The 22,503-nt window shown below is 54.7% G+C and overlaps 1 protein-coding gene across 2 annotated transcripts in view; it reads right to left on the reverse strand.

Annotated features, from left to right (window-relative positions):
- The window catches only part of IGSF21 (immunoglobin superfamily member 21), a 252,856-nt gene that overhangs the window by 136,975 nt on the left and 93,378 nt on the right, over positions 1 to 22,503 (reverse strand). For both annotated transcript variants that reach the window (XM_055140229.1, XM_055140228.1), the window contains exon 2: positions 11,544 to 11,656. In XM_055140229.1, the coding sequence (XP_054996204.1) occupies positions 11,544 to 11,656 (113 nt within the window). The remainder of the gene's footprint in view (positions 1 to 11,543; positions 11,657 to 22,503) is intronic.

Raw genomic sequence — 22,503 nt, forward strand, 5'->3', positions numbered from 1 at the left:
TCCCGGGTAGTGAGCGCTCCTCTAACATACACCTGCCCTTTCGGGACACAATTTCAGTGCAGCACTGACTGAACCATCCTCACGTGAGCTCAGCTACAAGCTTCCGAAAGACAAGGCCACATAGTTCGCAGACATCATGCTTTGCATATAGTATCTGCTGTGTACAAGGCTCCTGAGGCCACTGGGTTATCATAAAGTAGACTTTGGAGCATTGGAAAAGTGCCACGGGGTCTGACACATTCCAGGTCACAAAGGTTGGATGGAGACAGGTCTCTGGGGTGACCCAGCAGCTGATGTCAGAGGAAAAACTGATGTTGCCAGGTGGTGGGGGGAGGGCGTTGCAAGCAGCCCGTGTATGGGCACAGAGCTGGGAAAGCAAGTTGGCACGTTCTGAGAATTGCAAATAGGCCATATGATTTCAATCATGTGCCCATGTGGCTGTGGGAGGAAGCAAGGGTGGAGAAATTGGTTGATGGAGCTTGAGAATGGAGTAAGACTTGGTGTGCTAGACCAGTGACCTTGATCTTGGTTCTTGTTTTTTTTTGGGGGGGGGTGTCACACCTGGCAATGCACAGGGGTCACTCCTGGCTCTGCACTCAGGAATTACTCCTGGCGATGCTCATGGGACCATATGGGATGCTGGGAATTGGACTCGAGTCGGCCACGTGCAAGGCAAATGCCCTACCCGCTGTGCTATTGCTCCAGCCCCTGATCTTGGTTCTTAATGTGATGAGGGCCCCTTGGGACCTGTGGGCCAGTGATGGTACCATCGGTTGTGTGGTATGAAGCACTGGGCTGTGACTGTCTGCCCTGGGAGATAGTTCCTGGGTGTAATGGTCCTGTGGGCTTCTGTGAGACCCCTGGCTGGAGGCTCAAGTGCCCCTTCTCGAGGATAGCATTGCAGGGCATGGAGAAGGTGGGGAATACGGACTTGGCAGGGGGAATGGTTCCTGAGCTGGTTTGGGGGGACATCATCTTCATTTCAGTCATATTGTTTTATTCCGTGAGCATGTGGAGTGGAAGTTCATCGATAATCCTTCTCTGACAAGTTAAGCCAGCCTCCTTGTCAGGGAAGCCCAGCAGGAGTAAGTCGGGCAGAGTCTGCTGGGAGCCACACTCCACGCTTCACGTAGCCCCGGAGTCGCTGGATCAGGTGCCCTGACAGCTGCTCGGACGGGATCCCCACCCTGATGAGGCTGTGTGCACAGTGCTCCCTGGAGCGCTCCCTCACAGGGGAGCACCAGGCTCTCTCCCCGCCCAGGGGCCTCTGAGGGGGAAGGAAGAAGGTAGGGTGGAAGCAAGGAGGAAACAGCGCATTCTCTACAGACCACCTCTCTCCTCCCTTGCACTTTATTCTGAGGCCCAGAGAGGGGGCATGGTCTCCTTTCAGGTCACACAGCAGGGCGTTCTGGGCCCAGACTCCGGCTCCTTCTGTCGTACATGGCCCTGAGGACAACGCCTTCCCACCACCTCGCCAGGTCAGCTCAGTCATCACCATGTTCCCTCACATCCGCCAGCCTCCCCAGGCTCTTAGGGTCACCCCGAGTCTGGGATGCCTCCAAAGAATACCTCCGCTGTGATCCAACAGAGCACCTTGATATTCGTGAAACTCCAACTGGTTGTCAGCCCGGCTCAGTGTGTGTGTGTGTGTGTGTGTGTGTGTGTGTGTGTGTGTGTGGTGGTTGGGGTGGGGGAAGAGGGGAGGAACCCAGAGCTCTTATTAGCTCCTAGCAGCACCTCTGGGTGGAGACAGCTTCCTCACCACTGGCAGTGATGACATCCTAACTCCTCAGGGCTGACGGAATTTTCTGGTCTGATACCTCCCTTCCTGTCCAGGAAGCAGGGGTGGGGTAGGATGGGCAATGACGTGCTGCCAGAACCAGAACCTTCCCCAGCTCTGCCTCTGCACAGCTCCCTCTCACGGCCACATGTATCTGAAGCACAAGGCAACCCCTGCTGGCCTTCCCATGGGAGCTGGTTGGAGCACCCCCAGGAAGCTCAGGGGCCTCCAGCTTACCGAGGCGGCCTGGCCACCCCTTGGCCTTCTAGAGCCATCCCAAGGATGGAGCATGATGACCTGAGCTTGCACATGTCTCACTCACAAGCACCCCCTTCAACGAACACCCAGACACTCGTAGGCTTCAGGTCTTGAGCTTTTTCTTTTCTTTTCTTTTTCTTTTTTGGGTCACACCCGGCAGCGATGCACAGGAGTTAACTCCTGGCTCTGCACTCAGGAATAACCCATGGTGGTGCTCAGGGGACCATGTGGGATGCTGGGAATCAAACCTGGGTTGGCCGCGTGCAAGGCAAATGCCCTACCCGCTGTGCTATCGCTCCAGTCCTGGTCTTAAGCTTCTTCAAAGGATGTCCCAGACCCTTTGAGAAGACCCTTTCCCCACCCCCAACAAATGCACACAACCCACTGGGTATACTCTCTGGGGCCAGACGGGCAACCACACCCTCCCTGGGCCTCCAGGGTCTGGGGACCCCACAGCACACATGGAGAAGCAGATAAATAAAACTCAAAAATAAACACAACAGCAAGCTGGATGTGGCAGAAAATATTTGCCGTTGACAGAGCAGATAAAAGGTTGATATCCAAGATCTGTAAAGTACAAAGATCAGCAACAACAACAACAACACAAAACCCTGAAAGCCCCATCATCCAGAAATGGGGAAAGGAAATGAACAGGAACTTATTCTGAGGAAGACCAACAGATGGTCAACCGGCACACAATAAAATGCTCACCATCACTTATTATTAGGGAAATCCACATCAAGACGACAGCGAGATGCCATCTCACAACAGTGAGAACAGCGCGTATCAAAAACTGGGAGCAATCCGTGATGGTGGGGTTGTGCTGGGAAAGGAATTCCCCTCCCCCGCTCGTGGGAAAGGTCTGGTTCCTCCCCCGTGGAGTACAGTAGGGAGGGCTCTCCGTGAGCTTGGAATCGGGCTCCCCGAAAGCCCAGCAATTCCACTTTGGGGTCTCTGTGCCCAGGTCAGAACCAGATGAGTAGCAGAGCACCAGGAGCAAGGTCTTGCCTGGAAGAGGACACAGAACTGGCACAGCACTCATTCTGTCTCGGGGCGAGGGGTCGGAGACTCGTCCAGGGGCACAGAGGGGAGGGAGAATGAGTAAGACTTGGCCAGGTGGAAGAGAAGGATGAGATCATGGATTGCCCACTTCCCTACTTCCCTGCGGTGTGGGCGACGGAAACAACTTATCTGCAAGAGGCTTATTTGTTACACAGGATCCCTGTGAGGTGCTTAGGGGAAGTCGATCGAGCCATTGACCAATCGAGGAAACAGATCTTTACAAGTTAATGACACAGGGCTGGCCTGAAAGATGCCCCCTGGAGGGACGTGGGTCCCCCTCCTTTACTTCTCCAGTTCTTTGAAGACTCGAGGAGGGTCTCCTGGAGGTCGTCTGGGGAGCCGTAGTCCAAAGGCCATGCCTGGAGTTATGACGGAGAGATCGGCCCTAACACCCTCTGTCCCCTTCGCCTCCCAGGCTCAGTAAACGCCCCCAGCCCCACCCACTCAGCGGCTCCAGCCTAGAATCCAGAAGCCACCTGAAGGTGCTCATGCCCTCATGCCTCCCACACATCCGTAAGACCCTCTAAAGCACCTACAGGTCACAGACAGCATTCCTTAACTTCCCCCTCGCCACTCGTCCTGGTCCTGAGCTGTCTGACTCACTTCCAAGGTGGTCCTCTGCTTCCCGTCTTTTATTTCTTTGTTTATTTTTATTAATGAATCACCGCGAAGTACAGTTACAGACTTACAAACTTTCATACTTACATGTCAGTCATACAACAACCGAGCACCCATCTCTCCACCAGTGCCCTTTCTCCACCACCAATGTTCCCAGCATCCCTCCCACCCCCTCCTCCCCGCCCCCACCTATGTGGAAGACATATTGCCCCCCCCTCTCTCTCTTTCTCTCTCTCTCTCCTTTTGGGTGTTGTGGTTGGCAACACAGGTGGTAGTAAGTGGCATCATGTTTGGTCTATAACCTACTTTCAGCATGCATCTCCCCTCCCGAGCAGGCCCTCCAAGCGTCCTCTACTTGGTGCTCCCTTCTCTATCTCAGCTGCCTTTCCCCCCAGCATGTGAGGCCGGCTTCCAAGCCGTGGTCTGCTTCCAGTCTTGCCCCTCCCACCGTCCATTCTGCACCCAGAAGTGGCCTTTCACGGAAGCAAACCAGATTCCGTCCCTTCCCTGCTTGAGACCCTCCAGCAAGCCTCTGCCCTTCAAGTGACCTGGATCTACATCTGGGAGCGCCCGCCTGCCTCCCCCTCCCTGCCTCCGGCCTCAGTCCAGCCCTGCAGGGGCTCTCTGGGTGGGCGGGAAGCTCTTTTGGACCAAAGGTCCTAATTTCTCTGCCTATGAAGCTTCATGTCTCCCACTTTTTTTTTTTTTTTTGCTTTTTGGGCCACACCCGGTGATGCACAGGGGTTACTCCTGGCTCTGCACTCAGGAATTACTCCTGGCGGTGCTCAGGGGACCATAAGGGATGCTGGGAATCGAACTCGGGTTGGCCGCGTGCAAGGCAAACGCCCTACCAGCTGTGCTATTGCTCCAGTCCCATGTCCCCCACTTTGACATCGGATGGGGTCCTTGTTTCCTTGCTGCCTTTGAGATCTCCATTTAAATGAGTCTCTTCCCGCCCCTCCCCCACCCCTCCATCCCCCCTCCCCCAGCCTGTTCTGTGACAGGCAAACCTTTTCATGATCAGGTCCTTTCTTGTTGATCTTCCCTGACTCTTTCCTCAAGGTAAACTCCAGGAAACTAGGCTCTCGTTGTCGAGCTCTTTGATGCACTCCCAGTGCCGGGAACCGGCTGGCTCAGTAAATATGTGGTGAATAAATGTTAGATAAATGAGTGGAGCCGGTCTCTTTGTCAGAGCTTTCCCGAATGGCACGGTGTGGTTCGCGGCTGGGCCAAGTGTATTACAATCACCTGCCGAGCTGGTTAAAAGCACCAATGCCCTGAGGCTCCAAGCCTGCAACTTTTGATTCAGTAACCACGGAATGAGGCTCAGCCCTCAGTATATTTTCATAGGCTCTTCTGATGATTCCAAGGGAGCGTCGGAAATTCAGCCCTTTCCCCTTTGCGTCCACCGAAAAACCAAGGTTGGCGGGGCTGAAACCATTGCAATGCATGCTCTGGCCTCTAGGGGGAGACTGAGCTTTCTCCCATCAGTCCGGTCCCACTAGGAGGGGCTGTGTGATTCCCTGCCTGGTACTACTGATGCCACCTCTGGTGGAGGGGGGGGGGGGGGCATTAAAAAAAAGCTTGCACTGGAACGAGACTTGGAAACATGCTCTTGTTTCTACTGATGTGTTAGTACATTTACAGTCAGCTCTGTTTGGGTGATTGGTGTGGTAAGATGGGGGGGCGGGGATGTCTCAGAGAATAAGGGAGACGGAGCTGAGACTCGGAAGTAGAGCGGGTTGGCTGGGCCCTGGCTCAGAGGGAAAGGCCTCTGCTCCTCCTTCCTCTCTCCCTCCACCACGGAGCTGGAGTATCTGTGCAGGATGCCGGTCAGGGTTGAGAGACTGCCAGTCTGGGATACCCAGCCAGAGAGGTTTCAGGGGACAGTCCAGCCCGGTTCCCTGGCACGTGGGCCCGGTGACTATTCATCACCAAGAGTGTACTTGCCATCCTGCCCTCCTGGTATCTCTAGACGGTGATGTACACTTACGATCATCATTTTCTATTTTATTGGAGACAACAAAACATTGTCAAGGACTTCGACTCGGAGAGACAACGGATGCCAGTAAAGTCATTTTCAAATAACTGCTTGCTGCAGTGAGAGCTAAAATCCATTGAAATGGTTTAGCGCTGTGATGGTATTTCCAAGAACCGAAATCAGCGAGTTCACCAGTATAATCACACAGGAACAAAGAGGGCCCGGGCTTGAAGTGTTATCTCTGTCTGTCTGCCTTGGGAATGGCGGGGGTGGGATGGAATTCAAATAATCCAGGCTTGGTAATCCTACCCAAGCACTGTGCTCTCTTGTTCTGTAATTTCTCTCTCTGCCGCTCTCAAGCTCCTGTGAGACACGGAAGGACGATTTGTTGATCATTAAAATACGGGAGGTGGTTGGTTTACAGACGTGGTCGCCCAGGAGCCGGGACCGTGGGTGCTTGCCTGCCCAGCTGCAGAGGGTGTCCGCAGCCTACACGGAGATTCAGTTATCTCCCCAAGTCCCAGACATGCAGGTGTGCTGCGGTCTTGGGCATCCTTCCGTCCCACCTGTCTCACACCCCAGCCTTCCTCCTTTGTCTGAGTGGTCCAGACACGGGAGCACTCGCACTCACAGGCACCCCGCAGAGCCCCGAGGCGGGAGCTCACCCCGCTCAGGTAGCCTCCCCAAGGAGGTGTCGCTGCCACAGAACAAACACCCGGGCACACATTCCCTGCAAGGTGAGAGCAGCGAGATAAGGGGCTGCTGAAAGAGGGGGCGTTATCATGGTGTGTAGATCTCCTTCTCTCTCTCTCTTGCTCTGTGGCTCTCTTTTTTTGTGGCCTTGTAACCCCGGCCCCCATACAGCTCTGAGGAACAAATTGAGAAGGAAAGAGACAAAACAAAGGAGCGATGATAAAAACTGTCACGAAAGGTTAAGTTCCCATGATTCTCTGTGGCTGTTTAATGGATTTCTATGATATAAACAGACCTTTGGCTTTGCCTGCTGGGCAGGTGACCTCCAACTAAATGAGTTTAGACAGTGCTCCCTAATAAGAAATATTCCCTTCCCCCCCTATATACCACGCCCCCCGCCCCCGCCCCCGAGTATACAGGATCTACACTCCCACATAGACAGATAGCTGGACACACATGCCCAACCTGAGACACAGGTGGGTGGCTTGGCAGAGACTGTGCAAACGTGCGTGTGAATCTGAATCCCCGGTCCCCCTTCCTTTGCTCACTTAAATATGATACCTGTGTACCCAGCATGCCAGATACAGCAGGGAAGAGACGTGGCCTCTGACCTGGATGTGCTCACAGCCCAATGGACCGAGAGTTTTTTGATGCGATGTGGTAAGAGCCAGTGTACAGATTCCCCTAGAGGGGAATCGTGGAGGAGGGACAGCCTAGAATTTTCTGCAGATGTTTGAGAAGGCAACATAGACCGAGGCACGTCTCTTTCTTTGGAGAGCTTCAGTTTCTTCATCTGCAAAACAGGCTTAACCATAATATAGACCTCACAGGGCCGGCATGCAAATGATCAGAGCACAGCCTTAATGCACCGGATCTGATGCTGAGCACGTAGTCAAGGTTCACTAACGCCAGTCACTGATATTGGCATGACTGGCTTTGCCGAATGAGCCCCCGACTATAGGCATAGCGATGATGAAGTAAAGGACTTGTTATCATTCGTTTCCTAGAATCAAAGTTGGGTTTTTTTCTTCTGACGTTAATGGGAGGACAGTCTGGTGGTGAGGCCACCGCCTCCTACTAGTCGAGTATGGAAACGCATCTCTCCTCCATTAGCCACTGCAGACCTTTCCAAGGAAGGAGACCCACGGGAGTGAGCGGAGAACATGGGCTCTGGGAGAGGAGTCCACGCCGCCGTGGATGGAACACGGAGAAGGGGTGAAATGGGCTGAGAAACGTCCTGACGCTGAACGGGGCTTTGACAGACAACTATGACACCCAGCACCGCAGGGGCTGACAGCGCTGCCGACTTGTTTTCAAAGGAGCCATCCAGAGTGAGGCTCCTCCCGCCCACCGCCGCCCACACCGTCCAGGGATGGCAGGTTACAAAACAAACACGATTCCTTTCCGGGGAGCTCACATTAGAGTCCACATTTGCCTGGAGGACAGGCGGTGGCACATGCCTTCCCCGGGAAAGCACAGGATGTTCCCGGGGCCACAGGGAAGGGGCAGCACAGTGCTCCAGCAGGGGCCCGGCTGGTAGCAACATTCTCGGTCTTCTGCTCTGTCCACGCCTGTGGCCGTTAGCTGCAGGGGCTAGTGAGCTCTGACACATGGAAGAGGGGGGTTGGCTGGGGAAGTACAATTTTAGTTTGATTTAATTGAACTTATATTTACATAGGCATAGGCGATAAATGACCCGCAGTGGGCATCGTGGACTGGGAGGCTGGAGGGGGCACTCCGATCACATGTTCCGATCACATTTGTAGAAGAGTTTGGCATCTTCTACAAATATGCACAATTTGGTGTGTGTGTGGGGGGGTGTCTAAGGTGCAGCCACCTCCTCCTACTCCCCTCCCCATGGGGTCAGTAAGCCAAGACCTCCCCAAATGTTTAGCCAGTGGTCTTATTAACACCAAGGAGATGGTCCCCATGCCCAAGACAATGGCCTCACTTGTCCGGGTCTACCCAGAGAATCTCCCCCATTCACGACGTTTCTGAAAGCGCAGGATGACCCTTCGCTAAGATAATGCCTCTGGGACCAGAGGGGAGACTGCTGGGATTTACACATGTTTTAGGCCATTTTGTGCCCACTGGGCTGCGCGGGCAGTGGCGGCCTCGTCACAATGCCCCGCTTTTCCCTTCTAAAGGGATTGGAGACACAGCCCCAGCCCGGCCTGTGTAATCTATTCATGTCCTTCCAAGCCGGGCTCTGTAAGCTCTTTCACGGGGGACGGGGGAAGGAAGCCGGGGAGGGACGCAGACACTCCGACAGAAAACAAACCAGGGGGCGGCTCTCTGTTTGGGGGGAGGGGAGATCCCGGGGGAGACGTGCGGAGCGGCCGTGAAACCATAGTCCAGGCGGGCTCGAGGGAGGACTGGGAGGACGTCGGGGTTCCCCTCACTGTGGCTCTGGCCTTGGGCTCGGGAGCCCCATCCTGGTAGGTTCTTATCGCTCGCCCCAGCTGGCTCCTTGGGAATGGAGCACCGGGGTAAGGGGCGGTAGCAGGTACAGACGGGCTGGCAGTGCGGAGACACTTGCCTGGAATCTCCTCCTATCCTCTGCCACATCCTCCCCACCAAAGGGCACGCGGACTCCCCTGGGCCCCAGGAGAGTACCAAGTCAGCTGAGTCACTACCTCGTCCAGCTACAGAATCAAAAGGGCCCGAGCATTTGGCTCCAGCGAGCTATTTGCATGTGATTTGCATACATCTGCATAGCCCTGCTCCAGAGGCCCTCAGTCAAAGGATGTGAAATGAAGTAAAATAAATTCATTAGCGCAGCCTACCATGGCCCGACGTGCAGGGGCTGACACCCTTAGGAGACATAACTGACTCTTAGGGCAATTAGGGTGACCCCGGGCCCAGGCAGAGGGAGGGGGCGGGAGGTGAGGGCAGCGTCCAGCCTGGGGGATAGGAGTGTCCGTCGAAACTGGAGAATGGGCATTTTCCTCCCATCCCTCCGTCAAAAGTCCTGGGGTTAAGGTTCCTGGGAAGCCCACTCCTGGGTCTGGCACTGCCCATCGTGGCTTGGGCACCACGAGGAGATTTTCCTCGCCACACTGTGGTCCTGTACGGTTGGGACGACATGGAGACGTCCATGGTGCTGCCCATCCCAGGCTCCACCCCCCCCCCCCGCCCCCGGCAGCCCCGTCCCCTGGTCCTCTGCCATCTCCACGCTTCTGTCCACCACCGGCTGGGCAGATCTTCCCACTGGCCCTTGCTGCGGTCCCCTCTCAAGCGGCCGAGGTAGAGCTGTGCGTTGGTGCCCTCGTCAGCAGTGAGCTGGAGTTAATTTATCCCAGTCCTTCTGCCAGGTGCTAATGAGATGCTCACAGCGTGTGTCAGCCAAGCAGCTCCCGTATCATGTAAATACGCCTCTTAGAGATTCAGTTCATGGCACTATTTAACATATGCCTTGACTTTCTCTAGGCCTGTTGATCTATCTAGAACGGAAACCTCTTTTAAAAGCAGGGGCCCTGCAGGGTGCCAAATGTCAGGTCACACCTGTGGGCCCCCCACCCTCCCCCCCAGCTGCCAGAAAGAGCTGGGTGGAGGCTGTGATTCTGAAGAGGAGGGTCCGGAGCCCAGCTCATGGCCGCTGAAGAGTGGGGGCTGGCCGATGGAGAGCCAGAGACCAGACATTCTGGAAGGAGCAAACAGTGTGAGCGGGATGGTTCCAAGCAGGAGGGAGGTGGAGGAGGTGGGTTCTGAGTGCCAGCAAGACCCCCTGATGCTTGGGTTCCCAGTAGGGTGCGGCCACAGCTTGTAGGTTGCTTGCCAGTAGGGTGTGGCCATAGCTAGAAGGAACAGATCCACCTGCACCCCATTCTCTCTCGCCCCACCCTGCATTGGCTCCACCCCACAGTTTCACAGTTCCGATTAATGCCATTATCCATGGGCTCTATGGAAGAAAGGCCATGGCACTTAGTGAGGTTGGGAAGGGACCATTTCAGATCAGGGTGTGGCCAACCAGCCAGCCATTGTGGACCAATTCTGCCTACCGCCTGTTGCGTAGATTCCCTTGGGAGCTAAGCATTTTTGTCATTGTGTACTTTTTACCTACCTTTAAAAGAATCTTTTAATGGTTGCCGTGGGAGTGGTGGTGGTGGTGGTGGGGTGTGGGGAGGGGTGGGAGAGATTTAACCAAGAAGACAATCCTGTGACATAAAAACTTGATAGGAAAGGCAGGCTTAGGTGCCCGTGAATGAGGGGTGAGTGGTTTGTTGCATGCCCTTCCCTGGGCAAGTGTTGGTGGCTGTTTTCGCACAACAGCCGTGCTGAGTGGTTGCCACTGAGACCATATGGTCCCTAGAGAGGGAAATATTTACTATCCAGGACTCGCCGAAAATAATTTGCCAAGCCCTGTTTTAGACCAGGGAAGGGGAAGTTGTGTGTGTGTGTGTGTGTGTGTGTGAGTGTGTGTGTGTGTATGTGTGGAGTAGGGGGAGCAGGGAGGGGAAGCAGTCTCTACCTAATCCGTTCACCAAGATGGCAGGGCTGCGCTGCATGCTGGTGGCACGTGACGAGATGAGACGCATGCCTGCCAGCTGGACCCATGCCCTGTTGGCCCCGGTCCCTGGTGGCAAGGGGAGGCCAGGCCGGTGTGCCCCAGCCAGACACACCAAGGTTGTGTCAGTGACTGCAAAAGGTCGGCATGGAAGCCCAAGACCCAAAGCTGACCCGACTCTTGCCGACACCTGAGTCCCAGGCAGGTGACATCTGCTCGTCTCTGGCAGAACGTCACTCCTGAGATCTAAACTTAGGTGCCAGTCCTCTCTCTAATCAAATTAGGAGGCAGACTATCTCTGCAATTTAATTTTCAAGAAGGCAGGAAGCATTCTGCTCTTTGTGTTTTCATGCCAAGAACACTGCAAAAACTCCATCTTCGACATTTCTTACTTGCTCCCCTGCACCCGGGGCCTGGGGTGTGCTGAGTTAGTCAGCGTCAGGTGCCCGGGGGGTGTCCAGAGCGGAGGCACGTGCTGGGGACACACACGAGGCCAGGAGGGAGCAGCAGAGCAGGGTTTCAGCACTTGGTCGAAGGCACAGGCCAGCGCAGGGGGGCTCTGGGGACACCCCTGGGAGGGCCTCGGGAGGGCCGTGGAGGCCCTTTGAAGTGGGGGGCACGAGGGGGGCGCACAGACGACTTACCCGGTACCACACGATCTCGCGCATACGGCCATCTGTCTTGAAGTTGCACTTCAAGGTCACGGCGTCACCAGCCACCACGGGTGGGAGGGGCTCAATGTTGACTGTCAGGTAGCCTGGAGGGGGAGGAGAGGCGCCATGAGAGAGGAGCTGAGAGAGAGCCGGGATGGGGTGCAGACGCGACGGCAGGGGCAGGGGCCCGTGGCAGTCCTGGGAAAGGGCCGTGGGCCCGAGGAGAGGTGTCACCTTGCCTCCCCTCTCCCTTTCGTCCTCCTGTTTCACATCTCCCTCCGTCCCACAGCCCGGTCCCTCCAGTCTCCCAGACCCCTTCCTGGGGTGACTTTCCCAGCAACGTAGGACCCGCAGGCACCTGGGGGTTGTGCCCCGCTGTCTCGCTGCCTGTTCATAGGAGACCCCGGAGACACAGGGCCTGGCTCTGAGTCGGCACTGCCAGCCCTCCTGCGTCAGTGTCTGGAGCCAGCCCAGAGAGGAAGGGGCGGAAGAGCATATGGAAGCAAGTGTTTCCAAACCGTCCTCAGAGCCCACCACCCGGGCTGTGAAGTCCCCGTCAGGACGGGTTCCAGGAGCTTGGAGGCCCTTCCCAGCAGCCTGACCACATCACGCCCTGGGGAGAAGCATCCTGGGAAACAGCTGTTTGACTCCCAAACTCCCAAATCTCCCATCACACATACACACACACACACATACACACACACACATACACACACACATACACATGTGCGCGTGTGCACACACATCTGCTCACACACCAGCACATAGACACATGTGCACACACACATGGGCATGGAGTGATTCCCCAGTACACACACGCACCTGCTCACACACTGGCACACATATATGCATGCACATACACGCACACACATGCATACACATAGTCACGCACACACCTGCACACAAACACGTGCACACACGCACACACACATGCACACACACAAACATGCACACACACGCATACACACAAACATGCACACACATGCACACACTCACATGCACACATGGAGCCCAAAGGGAGAGGCAGTCCCAGCCTGCAGGGTCTGGGTGGCACAGGCCTGGGAGGAGTCTTGAACCTTCAGCACCCCCAGGCCCAGAAATCCTAGCCCAGCGCGGGGAGCAGGGCACAGCCCGTAGCCACTGCCTGGGCCACGGTGCTGCCTGCACCCCACACTCCGCCCGAGGAGCTCTCTGGCCCCCCGGCTCATCCCGGGGGCCGGGCACCCACGCTGGCTCAGCGGAAGATCTCAGAGGAGCTTGGCTGAGGGTCCAGGCTCGTCGGATCAGCTTCCTGCTACTGATGTCCAACCATTGATCCGATGGATCAATCCTGTCAGATCGCCTTAATGACAAAACTAGCCCGTGCAGGTCCAGGGATTTCAATTGTGCAGGTAACCTGAGCTGATCGAGCCCAGGGCCCTGACCCCTGCCTGAAACTTAATGGTTACAACATGCCAGGAAAAAAATCCATCTCAAAAGAATCCGTCCAGATGCTGGAGTCAGCCCCCATCTGTGTGGCCCAACCCCAGGGTAAGGGGGCAAGGTGCGAGCCTTTCCCCTGCAGGCCATGTCCACAGGGGCCCAAAGTCCACGTGGCCCAAGAGAACGGTGAGGAGTCCAATGGAAACATCCGTCCCTCCTTCCTTCCTCTGCGGGCCCCCAAGCTGGCTCCCCCTGCTCCATGCAGGCTCTGGGGAGGCCTCAGGAACCAGGAAACCACGGCAGCTGACATTCCCAGATCTCCGGGCCAGGTCCTGGGCTAAGCACCTCCTTCCGTTCTCCATGGAGAAATGAAGAGGCCAAAGGACCTTCCGGAAACCAGTGCTGGGCCAGACTGAGCGGGGGCCAAACCCAGGCCTCTGCTCCGGTCTTGTCAGAAGAGGCATCAGGCCTCTCTAAGGCGGAAGAGGTGAAGACAGTGGCATTTCTATCTCCCTGGTCCCTCTGCTACCATCCCGAGCACTTGGCTCACCTCGCGGGGGGGTGGGGGGTGCTACCCTCCCCTGATGTGGGGGAGGGACTGGTCTTATCTTTGAAGATATGGATAAGAGTTAGGAAGGAGGGGCTGGAGCGATAGCACAGTGGGTAGGGCGTTTGCCTTGCATGCTGCCAACCCGGGTTCGATTCCCAGCATCCCATATGGTCCCCTGAGCATCACCAGGGGTGATTCCTGAGTACAGAGCCAGGAGTAACCCCTGTGCATCGCCAGGTGTGACCCAAAAAGCAAAAAAAAAAAAAAAAAGAGTTAGGAAGGAGAGTGCAGGGGTCATGGCCAACCCCAGTTCAATCCCTGGCCCCACATGGTTCCTTGAGCACTGCCGGGAGTGATCCCCCAGTACAGAATAGAGAGCAGCCCCCGAACACTACAGCACGGTCCAACCATCAGCAACCCCCACAGGTAAGAGCTAAGCATCCTCCATCCAGATAACTGAGAGCCGTGGCCAAGAGAAGGGGCCTCTGAGACGCACCTTCCAGGCTTAGCAGCCCCTGGCGGGTGCAGGTGACACAGTGCACGAGGCAGGGGCAGGAAGGCCGGCTAGCAGTCACCATTTGAGGCAATCCTGTGTGTCTGGTGGCAGGGGAGTGGGAGGGTGAGTGGCTCTTGGAGGCGGGGGAAGGCCAGTAAGCAGCGACCAAGGGAGGCGCACCCACAGGTGAGTCTGATGTACCTGGCTGGAGCAGGGCGAGCCCAGTGCAAGCAGCGAGGGCCGGGAGAGCAGCCCTGGGAGAGGGCTGTGAGGGGTGTCGGCACAAGGGGTGGTTCTGACGCCTCCTGATGGCGCCTCCAGGAGGGAGGAGAGAACCACGAGTTTCTAACAGATGTTTCAAGGGACACAGTTCCAACCGCCAAGTACATGGATATTGGGTAGGAGCGGGGACGTTGCCCAAAGGGCTGGAGGACTTGCTGTGCATGGCGGGCTCCCGGAGCACTGCTAGGAATAGCTTTGGGGTCCCCCACACCTCTCGGTCTGGACAGGACCTCACTCTCAGGCCCCAGCCTGGGACTGTCTGCCCCCGTTGGAGGAGTGTCACCAGGCATGGCCCCTGAGCTCTGAGCACCCTGGGAGCCCTCTGCGTCCCCTCTCCGCTCAAACTGTCACTGTCACTGTCATTCTGTTGCTCATCGATTCGCTCGAGCGGGCACCAGTAACGTCTCCATTGTGAGACTTGTTGTTACTGTTTTTGGCATATCGGATTCGCCGCTCAAAAGAACAAACATTTTTTTCCCCTTCATGAGTTCTCCAATCACATCCGTATTTCCTCTTCCTGTCTGGGTCCCCCTTGTAAAGAGTCTCCTAGAGGGGCTGTTGGGTGGCAAATACTGAGGGGGAGCGCATGAGGTACACAGCTGCCAGGACGGGCCAGGGGCCGCCCTGCCGGGGGCTGATGCTTGTTCCCGCCAGGAGACAGCAGTGAAACCAGCCAGGAATAAATCAGGGAGAGGCGGGCAACCACAAGGAAAGGATATGAGGGGCAGGGTGGAGGAGTGGGGGGTGGGGAGGGGTCGCCCTGGACAGGGGCGAGGAGTGCTGTTGAAGAGACTAAAGGAATGTGGGGTCCACGTAGGCAGGCCGGGGGGGGGGGTGATGCGCCAGGCCAGCAGAGGGGCCGTGCCACAGACCGTGCCTGGGGTGGCCGGGAACATCCTCGCGGCGACCCTGGGCGGGGGGCGTGTCTCCTCACTGCCCCCCTCTCGTCCCTCTCCCTTCCCCACACACATCGGCAGGTGAGCCAAGGCTCAGAAAAGGGGGCAATCAGGATGCTAGGAGCGTGATGCGAGGGGACGCTCACCCCCTACCACGCAGGACCTGACCTCCCCCGACCAGGCTGAGCTGAAGCAGAGGTGACCCTGTCTCCTGTTGTCTGACCCCGCCCGCCCCGTGCTCCCTGCAGCATGCAGCCACAGAGGCTGGGGTGGAGGTTGGGGGGGGGGTCGCTAGTTGCTGATGCCTGCTCTAGGCTGCGGGTGGGCAGGGGCCTGGGCTCTCAGGGTGCCCAGTCTCGCACAGGGTGCCCAGTGCCCAAGAGCCTGCCTACTCGGTAGGTGGCAGCGAGAGAAGCAAACCAAAGGCTCAGGTCACCGCCTTCCTCTCAGAAGGCAGGGGCTGTGGCTGCCATCAGACTGGGAGCTCCCTACGTGCAGGGACAGCTGCACCCCCTTCCATTCGTGGGGGCAGGGGAGTCCCTAACCTCCCCATCCTCAGGAGACCCAGGCTGGCCCATACGGACTCTTGTCCTGAGGCAGGCAGACTTGTCAGGTGTGACACTGGCTCCTCCAACTGAATGAAGACCCCACCAGAGTGGAGCGTGGGAATCAGGGGGGGTGGTGGTCACATCACAGCCTCTCTCTAGGCCTCAGTTTTCTCCTCCGTCCCAGAATGTTTAGGACCTTCCAGCTCCTATCTATCCCAAACTGAGACGTTAACGGAGACAGTAACCAAGACAACCAGGGTCTGGACCACGGGGCCAGAGGGAGAGGCAACCTCACCACCCCTGCTCCCGGCATAAGTCCTCGCCGCATCTCCAGGAAGTGAGCCCACCAGTGAGCCAGCTGCCAGCTGAAGGAGCTCCGTCTTACACTCTCTCACACCCGCCGCCAATCAGCCTCCACGCAGGGGCCCCTCCCCAGCACGCTATCGAGAAGCAGGATCGGGAGCGGAGAGGGATTCATCTTAACTAAGCAGTTCATTATCCCGAGTGGTGCCATCACTCTCCCCTCTATCTCTGACAGCATTTACACCACTCCTGTTAAGATACATTTAGCAAAATCGCAGGCAATATTTAGGAACCAGACACTTCCCCAATGAGGTGATGACAAATAGCTCCTCTATCTGGAAATGCACCCTGCAATATCCCAGCATCGCTCCACGCCCCTTTCCCAGCTCACAAGGCGCAGCTCCTCTCTGGCCCCATCTGGGGGCGGGGGGTGGGGCACAGGGGGTCCTGTAGGATTTCCATGGGATGAACACAGACTTGTCTTGATGTGGTGAAGAGACCCAGATGGGGTGAGGTGACCAGATGTCCCAGTCTTCCCAAGACAGAGGGTTCTCTTGGAATAAGTGTTCCCTGCGCTAAGACACCAGAGCCAACACTATTATAAACACGTGGTCCCCACTAGACTCACTAAATTAAAAAAAATTAACTTGCTAAGCGTATGTTCAAAAAGTGTGGGTGCATGGAACGTGCATTTTGGTGGCTGTGAGCCATCTCCCCACCCTGGCCGGCCACCACTGATGGACGCATGAAGGAGGGAACAAGGCCACCAAGCTGGTTGGTGATGGATCAGTCACTGTTTATCCCAATCTCCGTCCTATTATTATTCCGTCCTATTCTAGTCTCACTCTCCTCTCACTCTGCCCCTCATTCCAGTCTCCTCTTGGCCCATCTCACAGCCTTAGTTATCCCCCCACCCCCCGGAGCTGTGGGTAGCAACACACATAGGTGTGGTTGCACAATCAACAGATATCAAACTTGTCCCTCGGGGGAAACTTTTACTTCTTATTCTTTTTTTTTTAGGATGCTTTTCTTTCTTTTTCTTTTTTTTAGTTTTATCGAATCACCATGAGATAGTTATAAGCTTTCATGTTTGGGTTACAATCACACAATGATCAAACACCCATCCCTCCACCAGTGCACATTCCCCACCACCAATATCCCCGGTATACCCCCCCTTTCCAACCCTCCTCCTGTCTCGATGGCAGACAATATTCCCCATCTTTCTCTCTACTTTTGGGCATTATGGCTTGCAACACAGACACTGAGAAGTCATCATGTTTGGTCCATTATCTACTTTCGGCACACATCTCCCATCCCGACTGATTCCTCCAGTCATCATTTTCTTGGTGATCCCTTCTCTATTCCATCTGCCTTCTCCCCTCCACTCATGAAGCAATTTTCCAGCCATGGGGCAATCCCCCTGGCCCTTGTATCTACTGTCCTTGAGTGTCAACTTCATGTGATGTTATTCTATACTCCACAAATGAGTGCTGTCCTTCTAGATCTGTCCCTCTCCTTCTGACTCATTTCACTTAGCATGATACTCTCCATGCCTATCCATTTAAAAGCAAATTTCATGACTTCATCTCTCCTAACAGCTGCATAATATTCCATTGTGTAGATGTACCAAAGTTTCTTTAACCAGACATCTGTTGTAGGGCACTTGGGTTGGAAAACTTCTACTTCTAGGACAAAATTTTAACCTGCAAAGACATCTTCCCAAGGGCGGGATACAATCTAGGGGCAAGTTTCTCCTTTTCTTAGTCCAGATCCATTTAAGCAGTCATCTTAAATTTACTTCTTAGTAACCTTTCTAGTCATTTTGTATGGACACAGTAAGAGATAGATTAAGCTTACAGGGTGGCTCTCCTGGTGACATCTCGCTATTATCCAGACTATAGTCCTCAGGCCAGATTATTCCTTCCTAAACCCAGCATGGTCCTTATCCAGTTACTTCTTTTTGGGTCATGACAGAATTTGTCTATGACCGTGCTCTTAACTTATTATAAGTATTATGGCACTTGGCCTGTCCCTTTTTGATGTCAGGTAGCTTACAGCTTGCCTTGGGTCCATTCGGGTTCCTCATCAGGACCCTCTTTTGGGGGTGTGAGGAACTTAGGGCAATTGAGGCTTAAGTTGAGTAAATATGACAGATGCCCAGGGCTAAATATTATTTGGAGTCAATTAACTCCTAAGTTACAAAAGCATAGCATTAGTTGTCTTCCTGTGTCTATACAAAAAGGACATTGCACTAAAGTAAACTCAGCAAAGGACATAAAGGAAGGAGAAAAGCAATATTTCACTTGCATATGCAAAATCCAGAGTCCTTAGAAGAACCTGACTTTACCAGTCACAGGGTCTGATTTGGGGATGTAAGTGATTAACAGATGGGAGAAGCAGAGCACAAAGGAGAAGCTAAAGATAAACATGGAGGGTTGGGAGTGCCTTGACAACACTGCAATGGGTGCAATTCAGTATATGGAAGCTCTTTGCAGCAGAGGAGAAAGAACAAACCAATATTATCCAGCACCAAGGAGGTAAGTTGGGGGTGGGGGGTCAGAGGAAACCTTCAGCCTGACAATGATTGTGGGTGTAGAGTTAGAACATTGTATGCCTGAAACTAATTTCATATCTTTATGAAAATATGAACAATTAAAATGTTGTTAATAATTAATAAGACTGTGATTCACGGTGGCAAAATACAAATGAAAAATAACCAACAGGTTGGCCACACAAGTTATGATCCCACTATGGCCCCTGGGTGGCCCTGGATAGATGACTTGAGCCTCCTAGATCTCAAAGCTCCCATTCCAGTAACAGGTATAACTGCATTGCCTCTGACAGCTGTAAGGACGAGTGAACCTCCCGCCTGTGGCCCAGTTTCTCAGGGCTCGGTATGTGGTGGCGGCAATTAAGAAACGACCTGTGAGGCGCCAGAGAGATAGTTCAATGGGTAGGGTGCTTGCTTGCATGTGGCTGACCTGGGTTTGGTCCCCCAAGTCCCCCTATGGTCCCCAGAGCCCACCAGGAGTGAGCCCTGAGTGCAGAGCCAGGAGTAACCCCTTTGCACTACCAGGGGTGGCCCAAAACCAAACAAACAAACAAAATCACCGGCGAGGTCCAAGTTTATCTTGGAATGTCTACATCTATCCAGGACTTTCAATGACCCTCTGCCAGTGGCAGGCAGAGTCGCCTCTCTCACATGCACGTCCCTGACCATCGGAAGGGTCTCCAGCCCCTCTGCACTGCACCACAGAAAAGTCACGGCTCATCTGCTATGGCCAGCCCAGGCCTCTGAGCTCAAGTCCCTTGGAGCCTCACTCAGCACCCAGGTCCCGTTGCCTACACTCACCCTCCCTTCCGGACAGCCTCTCTCTTCCATGTGGATTTCCATCCCCCATTCCCCACCCCCTCCACACACACACACACACACACACACACACACACACACACACACCTGCTACTGTCCAGATCGGATCATTTCTATCGATCTATCTTCAGGCTCACTGATTCTTTCCTCGTCATCTCAATTCTGTTACTGAATTTATCGAGTGAGGTTTTTTTTTTTCTTTTTTAAATTCACCTATCATCTTTTCTAGTTCTAGGACGGCCGTTTGGGTCTCCTCTCCATCTCCGATCTCTCAGCTGCTGAGCCTTCTCATTTCAAGATTCGCTTCAAGACTGCCTGTGATTGTGTGTTCAAGCATTTTTATAATAGCGACTTTAAAGTCCTTGTCGGATCATTCCAGAGGTGTCATCTCATCCTTGGAGCCTATTGATTGTCTTTCCCCCGTGAATTGAGGTTTTCTTGGCTTATCACATGTTGAATGATTTTAGCTTGTATCTTGGACATTTTAAGTATTACTTTATAAGACTTGAAAGGTCTTGTTTATATGAATTCTTTCAGTGGCACTTCAAATTCTGGTGTTTCTTACCATAAATGCTTTCTTGTATTTGTTTCAGGCTTTTACAAATATATTCTGCCTGGGTCTCAGAGTTGAGTCAACAACTGGTCTTTACTGTGCATCTTGCCTTCACCAGAAGTGCTTGACTTTGTGTTTTTAATTGCTACTTTGTCCCTCGCATCTAGAACCCTTCCTGGCAGCTGATGGGAGCACCATAAATATGTGTTGAAAGAATGAGACCAAAGTGAGCAAATGAACATGGGGTGAGGGTTTGGCAGCTTCCAGAGGATTCTGTCATTATTAGCTCATTGATCATCATTCTGACTCTGTGGGTTCAGGCGTGGGGCTGGTGCGTGAAGGTAGAGCACGACTCTTCACGGCCACATGGAAGCAGGCTTGGCATCCCTGTGAGTCTGACTCCAGTGGTCTCCCCTCAAGAGCTCCCCCACTCTTGCCTCTCAATGGGTGGCACTGAGAACTGGACAGGGAGAGGGGTTTGGAGCCCAGATATAAGAGAGAACTTGCTTGGGGTGTAGCAAGTAGCAAGATGAACACCAGCTTAGACCCGCAGGGCAGAGCACCTCCACTAGGAGTCAACAGGACAATGACGGCTAAGTCTTTTGACAAGGTCAAAGCCAGAAGGGGCTGGGGGAGGGGTTTATGGATGGGGTGTGGGAAGCAGGGTAGCCAGGGGGATGTGCCTGAGAAGTTTTCTGGGACCAGGAGAGAACTGGGGTTCCATCACATCACTGATGGGCTGGCCCCTGGACCCAGCTCTGCCCAGATAACTCTGCCCCCACATGCCTGCCCACCTATCTCCACATCACAGCTAGAGAAGCAGCAAAACCAGGGGCTACCAACCAGCTTCCTCTCCAGAGGCACACTCAGAGGCCACCATCAGACTAGGAGCTCCCTGAGGGCAGGACACGGCTGCACCCCTTCTGTACGTGGGGACACAGGAACTCCCAAGCCCCCATCCTGGCGAGATCCAGGCTGGACCATACGGACACTTGCCCAGAGACTGGTCAGGTATAACACCAGCTCCTCCAGCAGGATGAAGACCCTGCTAGGGTGGACCCTGGCAAGCAGGGACTACCTAAATTCCTCGGCCCTTCTGTGGGCAGGTGTGGATTTATCCCCACATGACGAAGGGAGCGACAAGCACCACGGCTCACGGAGAAAAGTAGTCCCTCCCCATCTCATGAGGATAGATGCCGGAGCGTGGCGTGGGCGACAGCCTCCCTGGGCCCCCCATGCTGCACAATTACTATAGCCATAAATATCACGGCAACAGACTAGTGACTGCAGCCCTTCTTTCAGGCCAGTCCGAGGCCTCTGTGAAATATGCTCTTCACGCGGGGCTAACAGGTACTCCCAGCTCTGGGCTTCCCCCCCACCCCCCACACACCCCGTTAGCAGAAAAGGGGTGTGAGAGATGGGGCAGAGGCCAGAAAGAGGCCTTTTAAGGAAAGAATCTGAGCAAAGAGGGCAAAGCTAACAGCTCATCTGTCTTTACGATGAATGAATTCTTCCTCTCCAATAGCTCTCAAAAACTCACCTCTGCCCCGTGCCATTCCTACCCTGGTTGGGGCCTTCAGATCCACCCTCGGCAGCCTGCCTGGCTCGCCCCGCTCAGTCTCCATCCTTCCCCTTCTAATGCAGCACCAGGCTGGCGTTTCAGGGAGATTTCCCAAATGCAAATACAATGATGCCACCTCCCCGGCTAATGCCATTCAATTTCCCCACCCCATTGCCTTCCAATTCAGGATCACGCTCAGGCTCTGTCATGGTCAGCCAGGCCCCTAATGGTCTTGCCTCTCTTGGCCCCTCCAGCTCAATCAGTCTCGCACGAGACGGGGGCCACCTTGCTGCCCTCCGCCAGCCCTCTCTGACCTCCGTCTTCCTCGCAGAATTCTCTTCCCAGAATGCATTTCCTCTGAGTTCACCTGCGGAAATATTTGCACATATTCTTCCAGCTTCAACGCCACCGTCTTCTCCCCTGACTCTGGATTTATGTGCGTCTGATGCTCCCGCTTCTGAGTTCACAGCCCCTCCTGAGCACTTCAATCTATACTTGCCCATATCACTCTGTAATGTAACGTATTCTCTCTCTCTCTCTCTCTCTCTCTCTCTCTCTCTCTCTCTCTCTCTCTCTCTCTCTCTCTCTCTCTCTCTCTCTCTGTGTTTGTGTTTGGGTCACATCTGGAGATGCTCAGTCCTCTAGGTTCGGGGGTCATTCCTGTGGGGCTCCTGGGACCATATGTGGCTTGCTTCAGTGCCCTGTGCAAGGCAAGAGCCCTACCCGCTGTGCTATCCCTCCCGCCCCAAACATACGAGCCTTGAGTGCATCTCACCTTTGACTAGGAGGTGGAGGTGGGGGTTGGAGTACAGCTCCAGCCCCCCCGTTTAATGACTGGCACTGTCAAGTGCCCAACCAGCACACTGCACAAAGGGAGTCATGTGTGAAAGGACCCAGGAAGGGAGAGCAGAGTGGGACTCAGTGACCCCGATCTCCCTGGACTGGGCGTGGATGATGCCTCAGCCCAGTA

This window comes from Sorex araneus, chromosome 5 (assembly GCF_027595985.1).
Source record: "Sorex araneus isolate mSorAra2 chromosome 5, mSorAra2.pri, whole genome shotgun sequence".
NCBI classification, from domain to species: domain Eukaryota; kingdom Metazoa; phylum Chordata; class Mammalia; order Eulipotyphla; family Soricidae; genus Sorex; species Sorex araneus.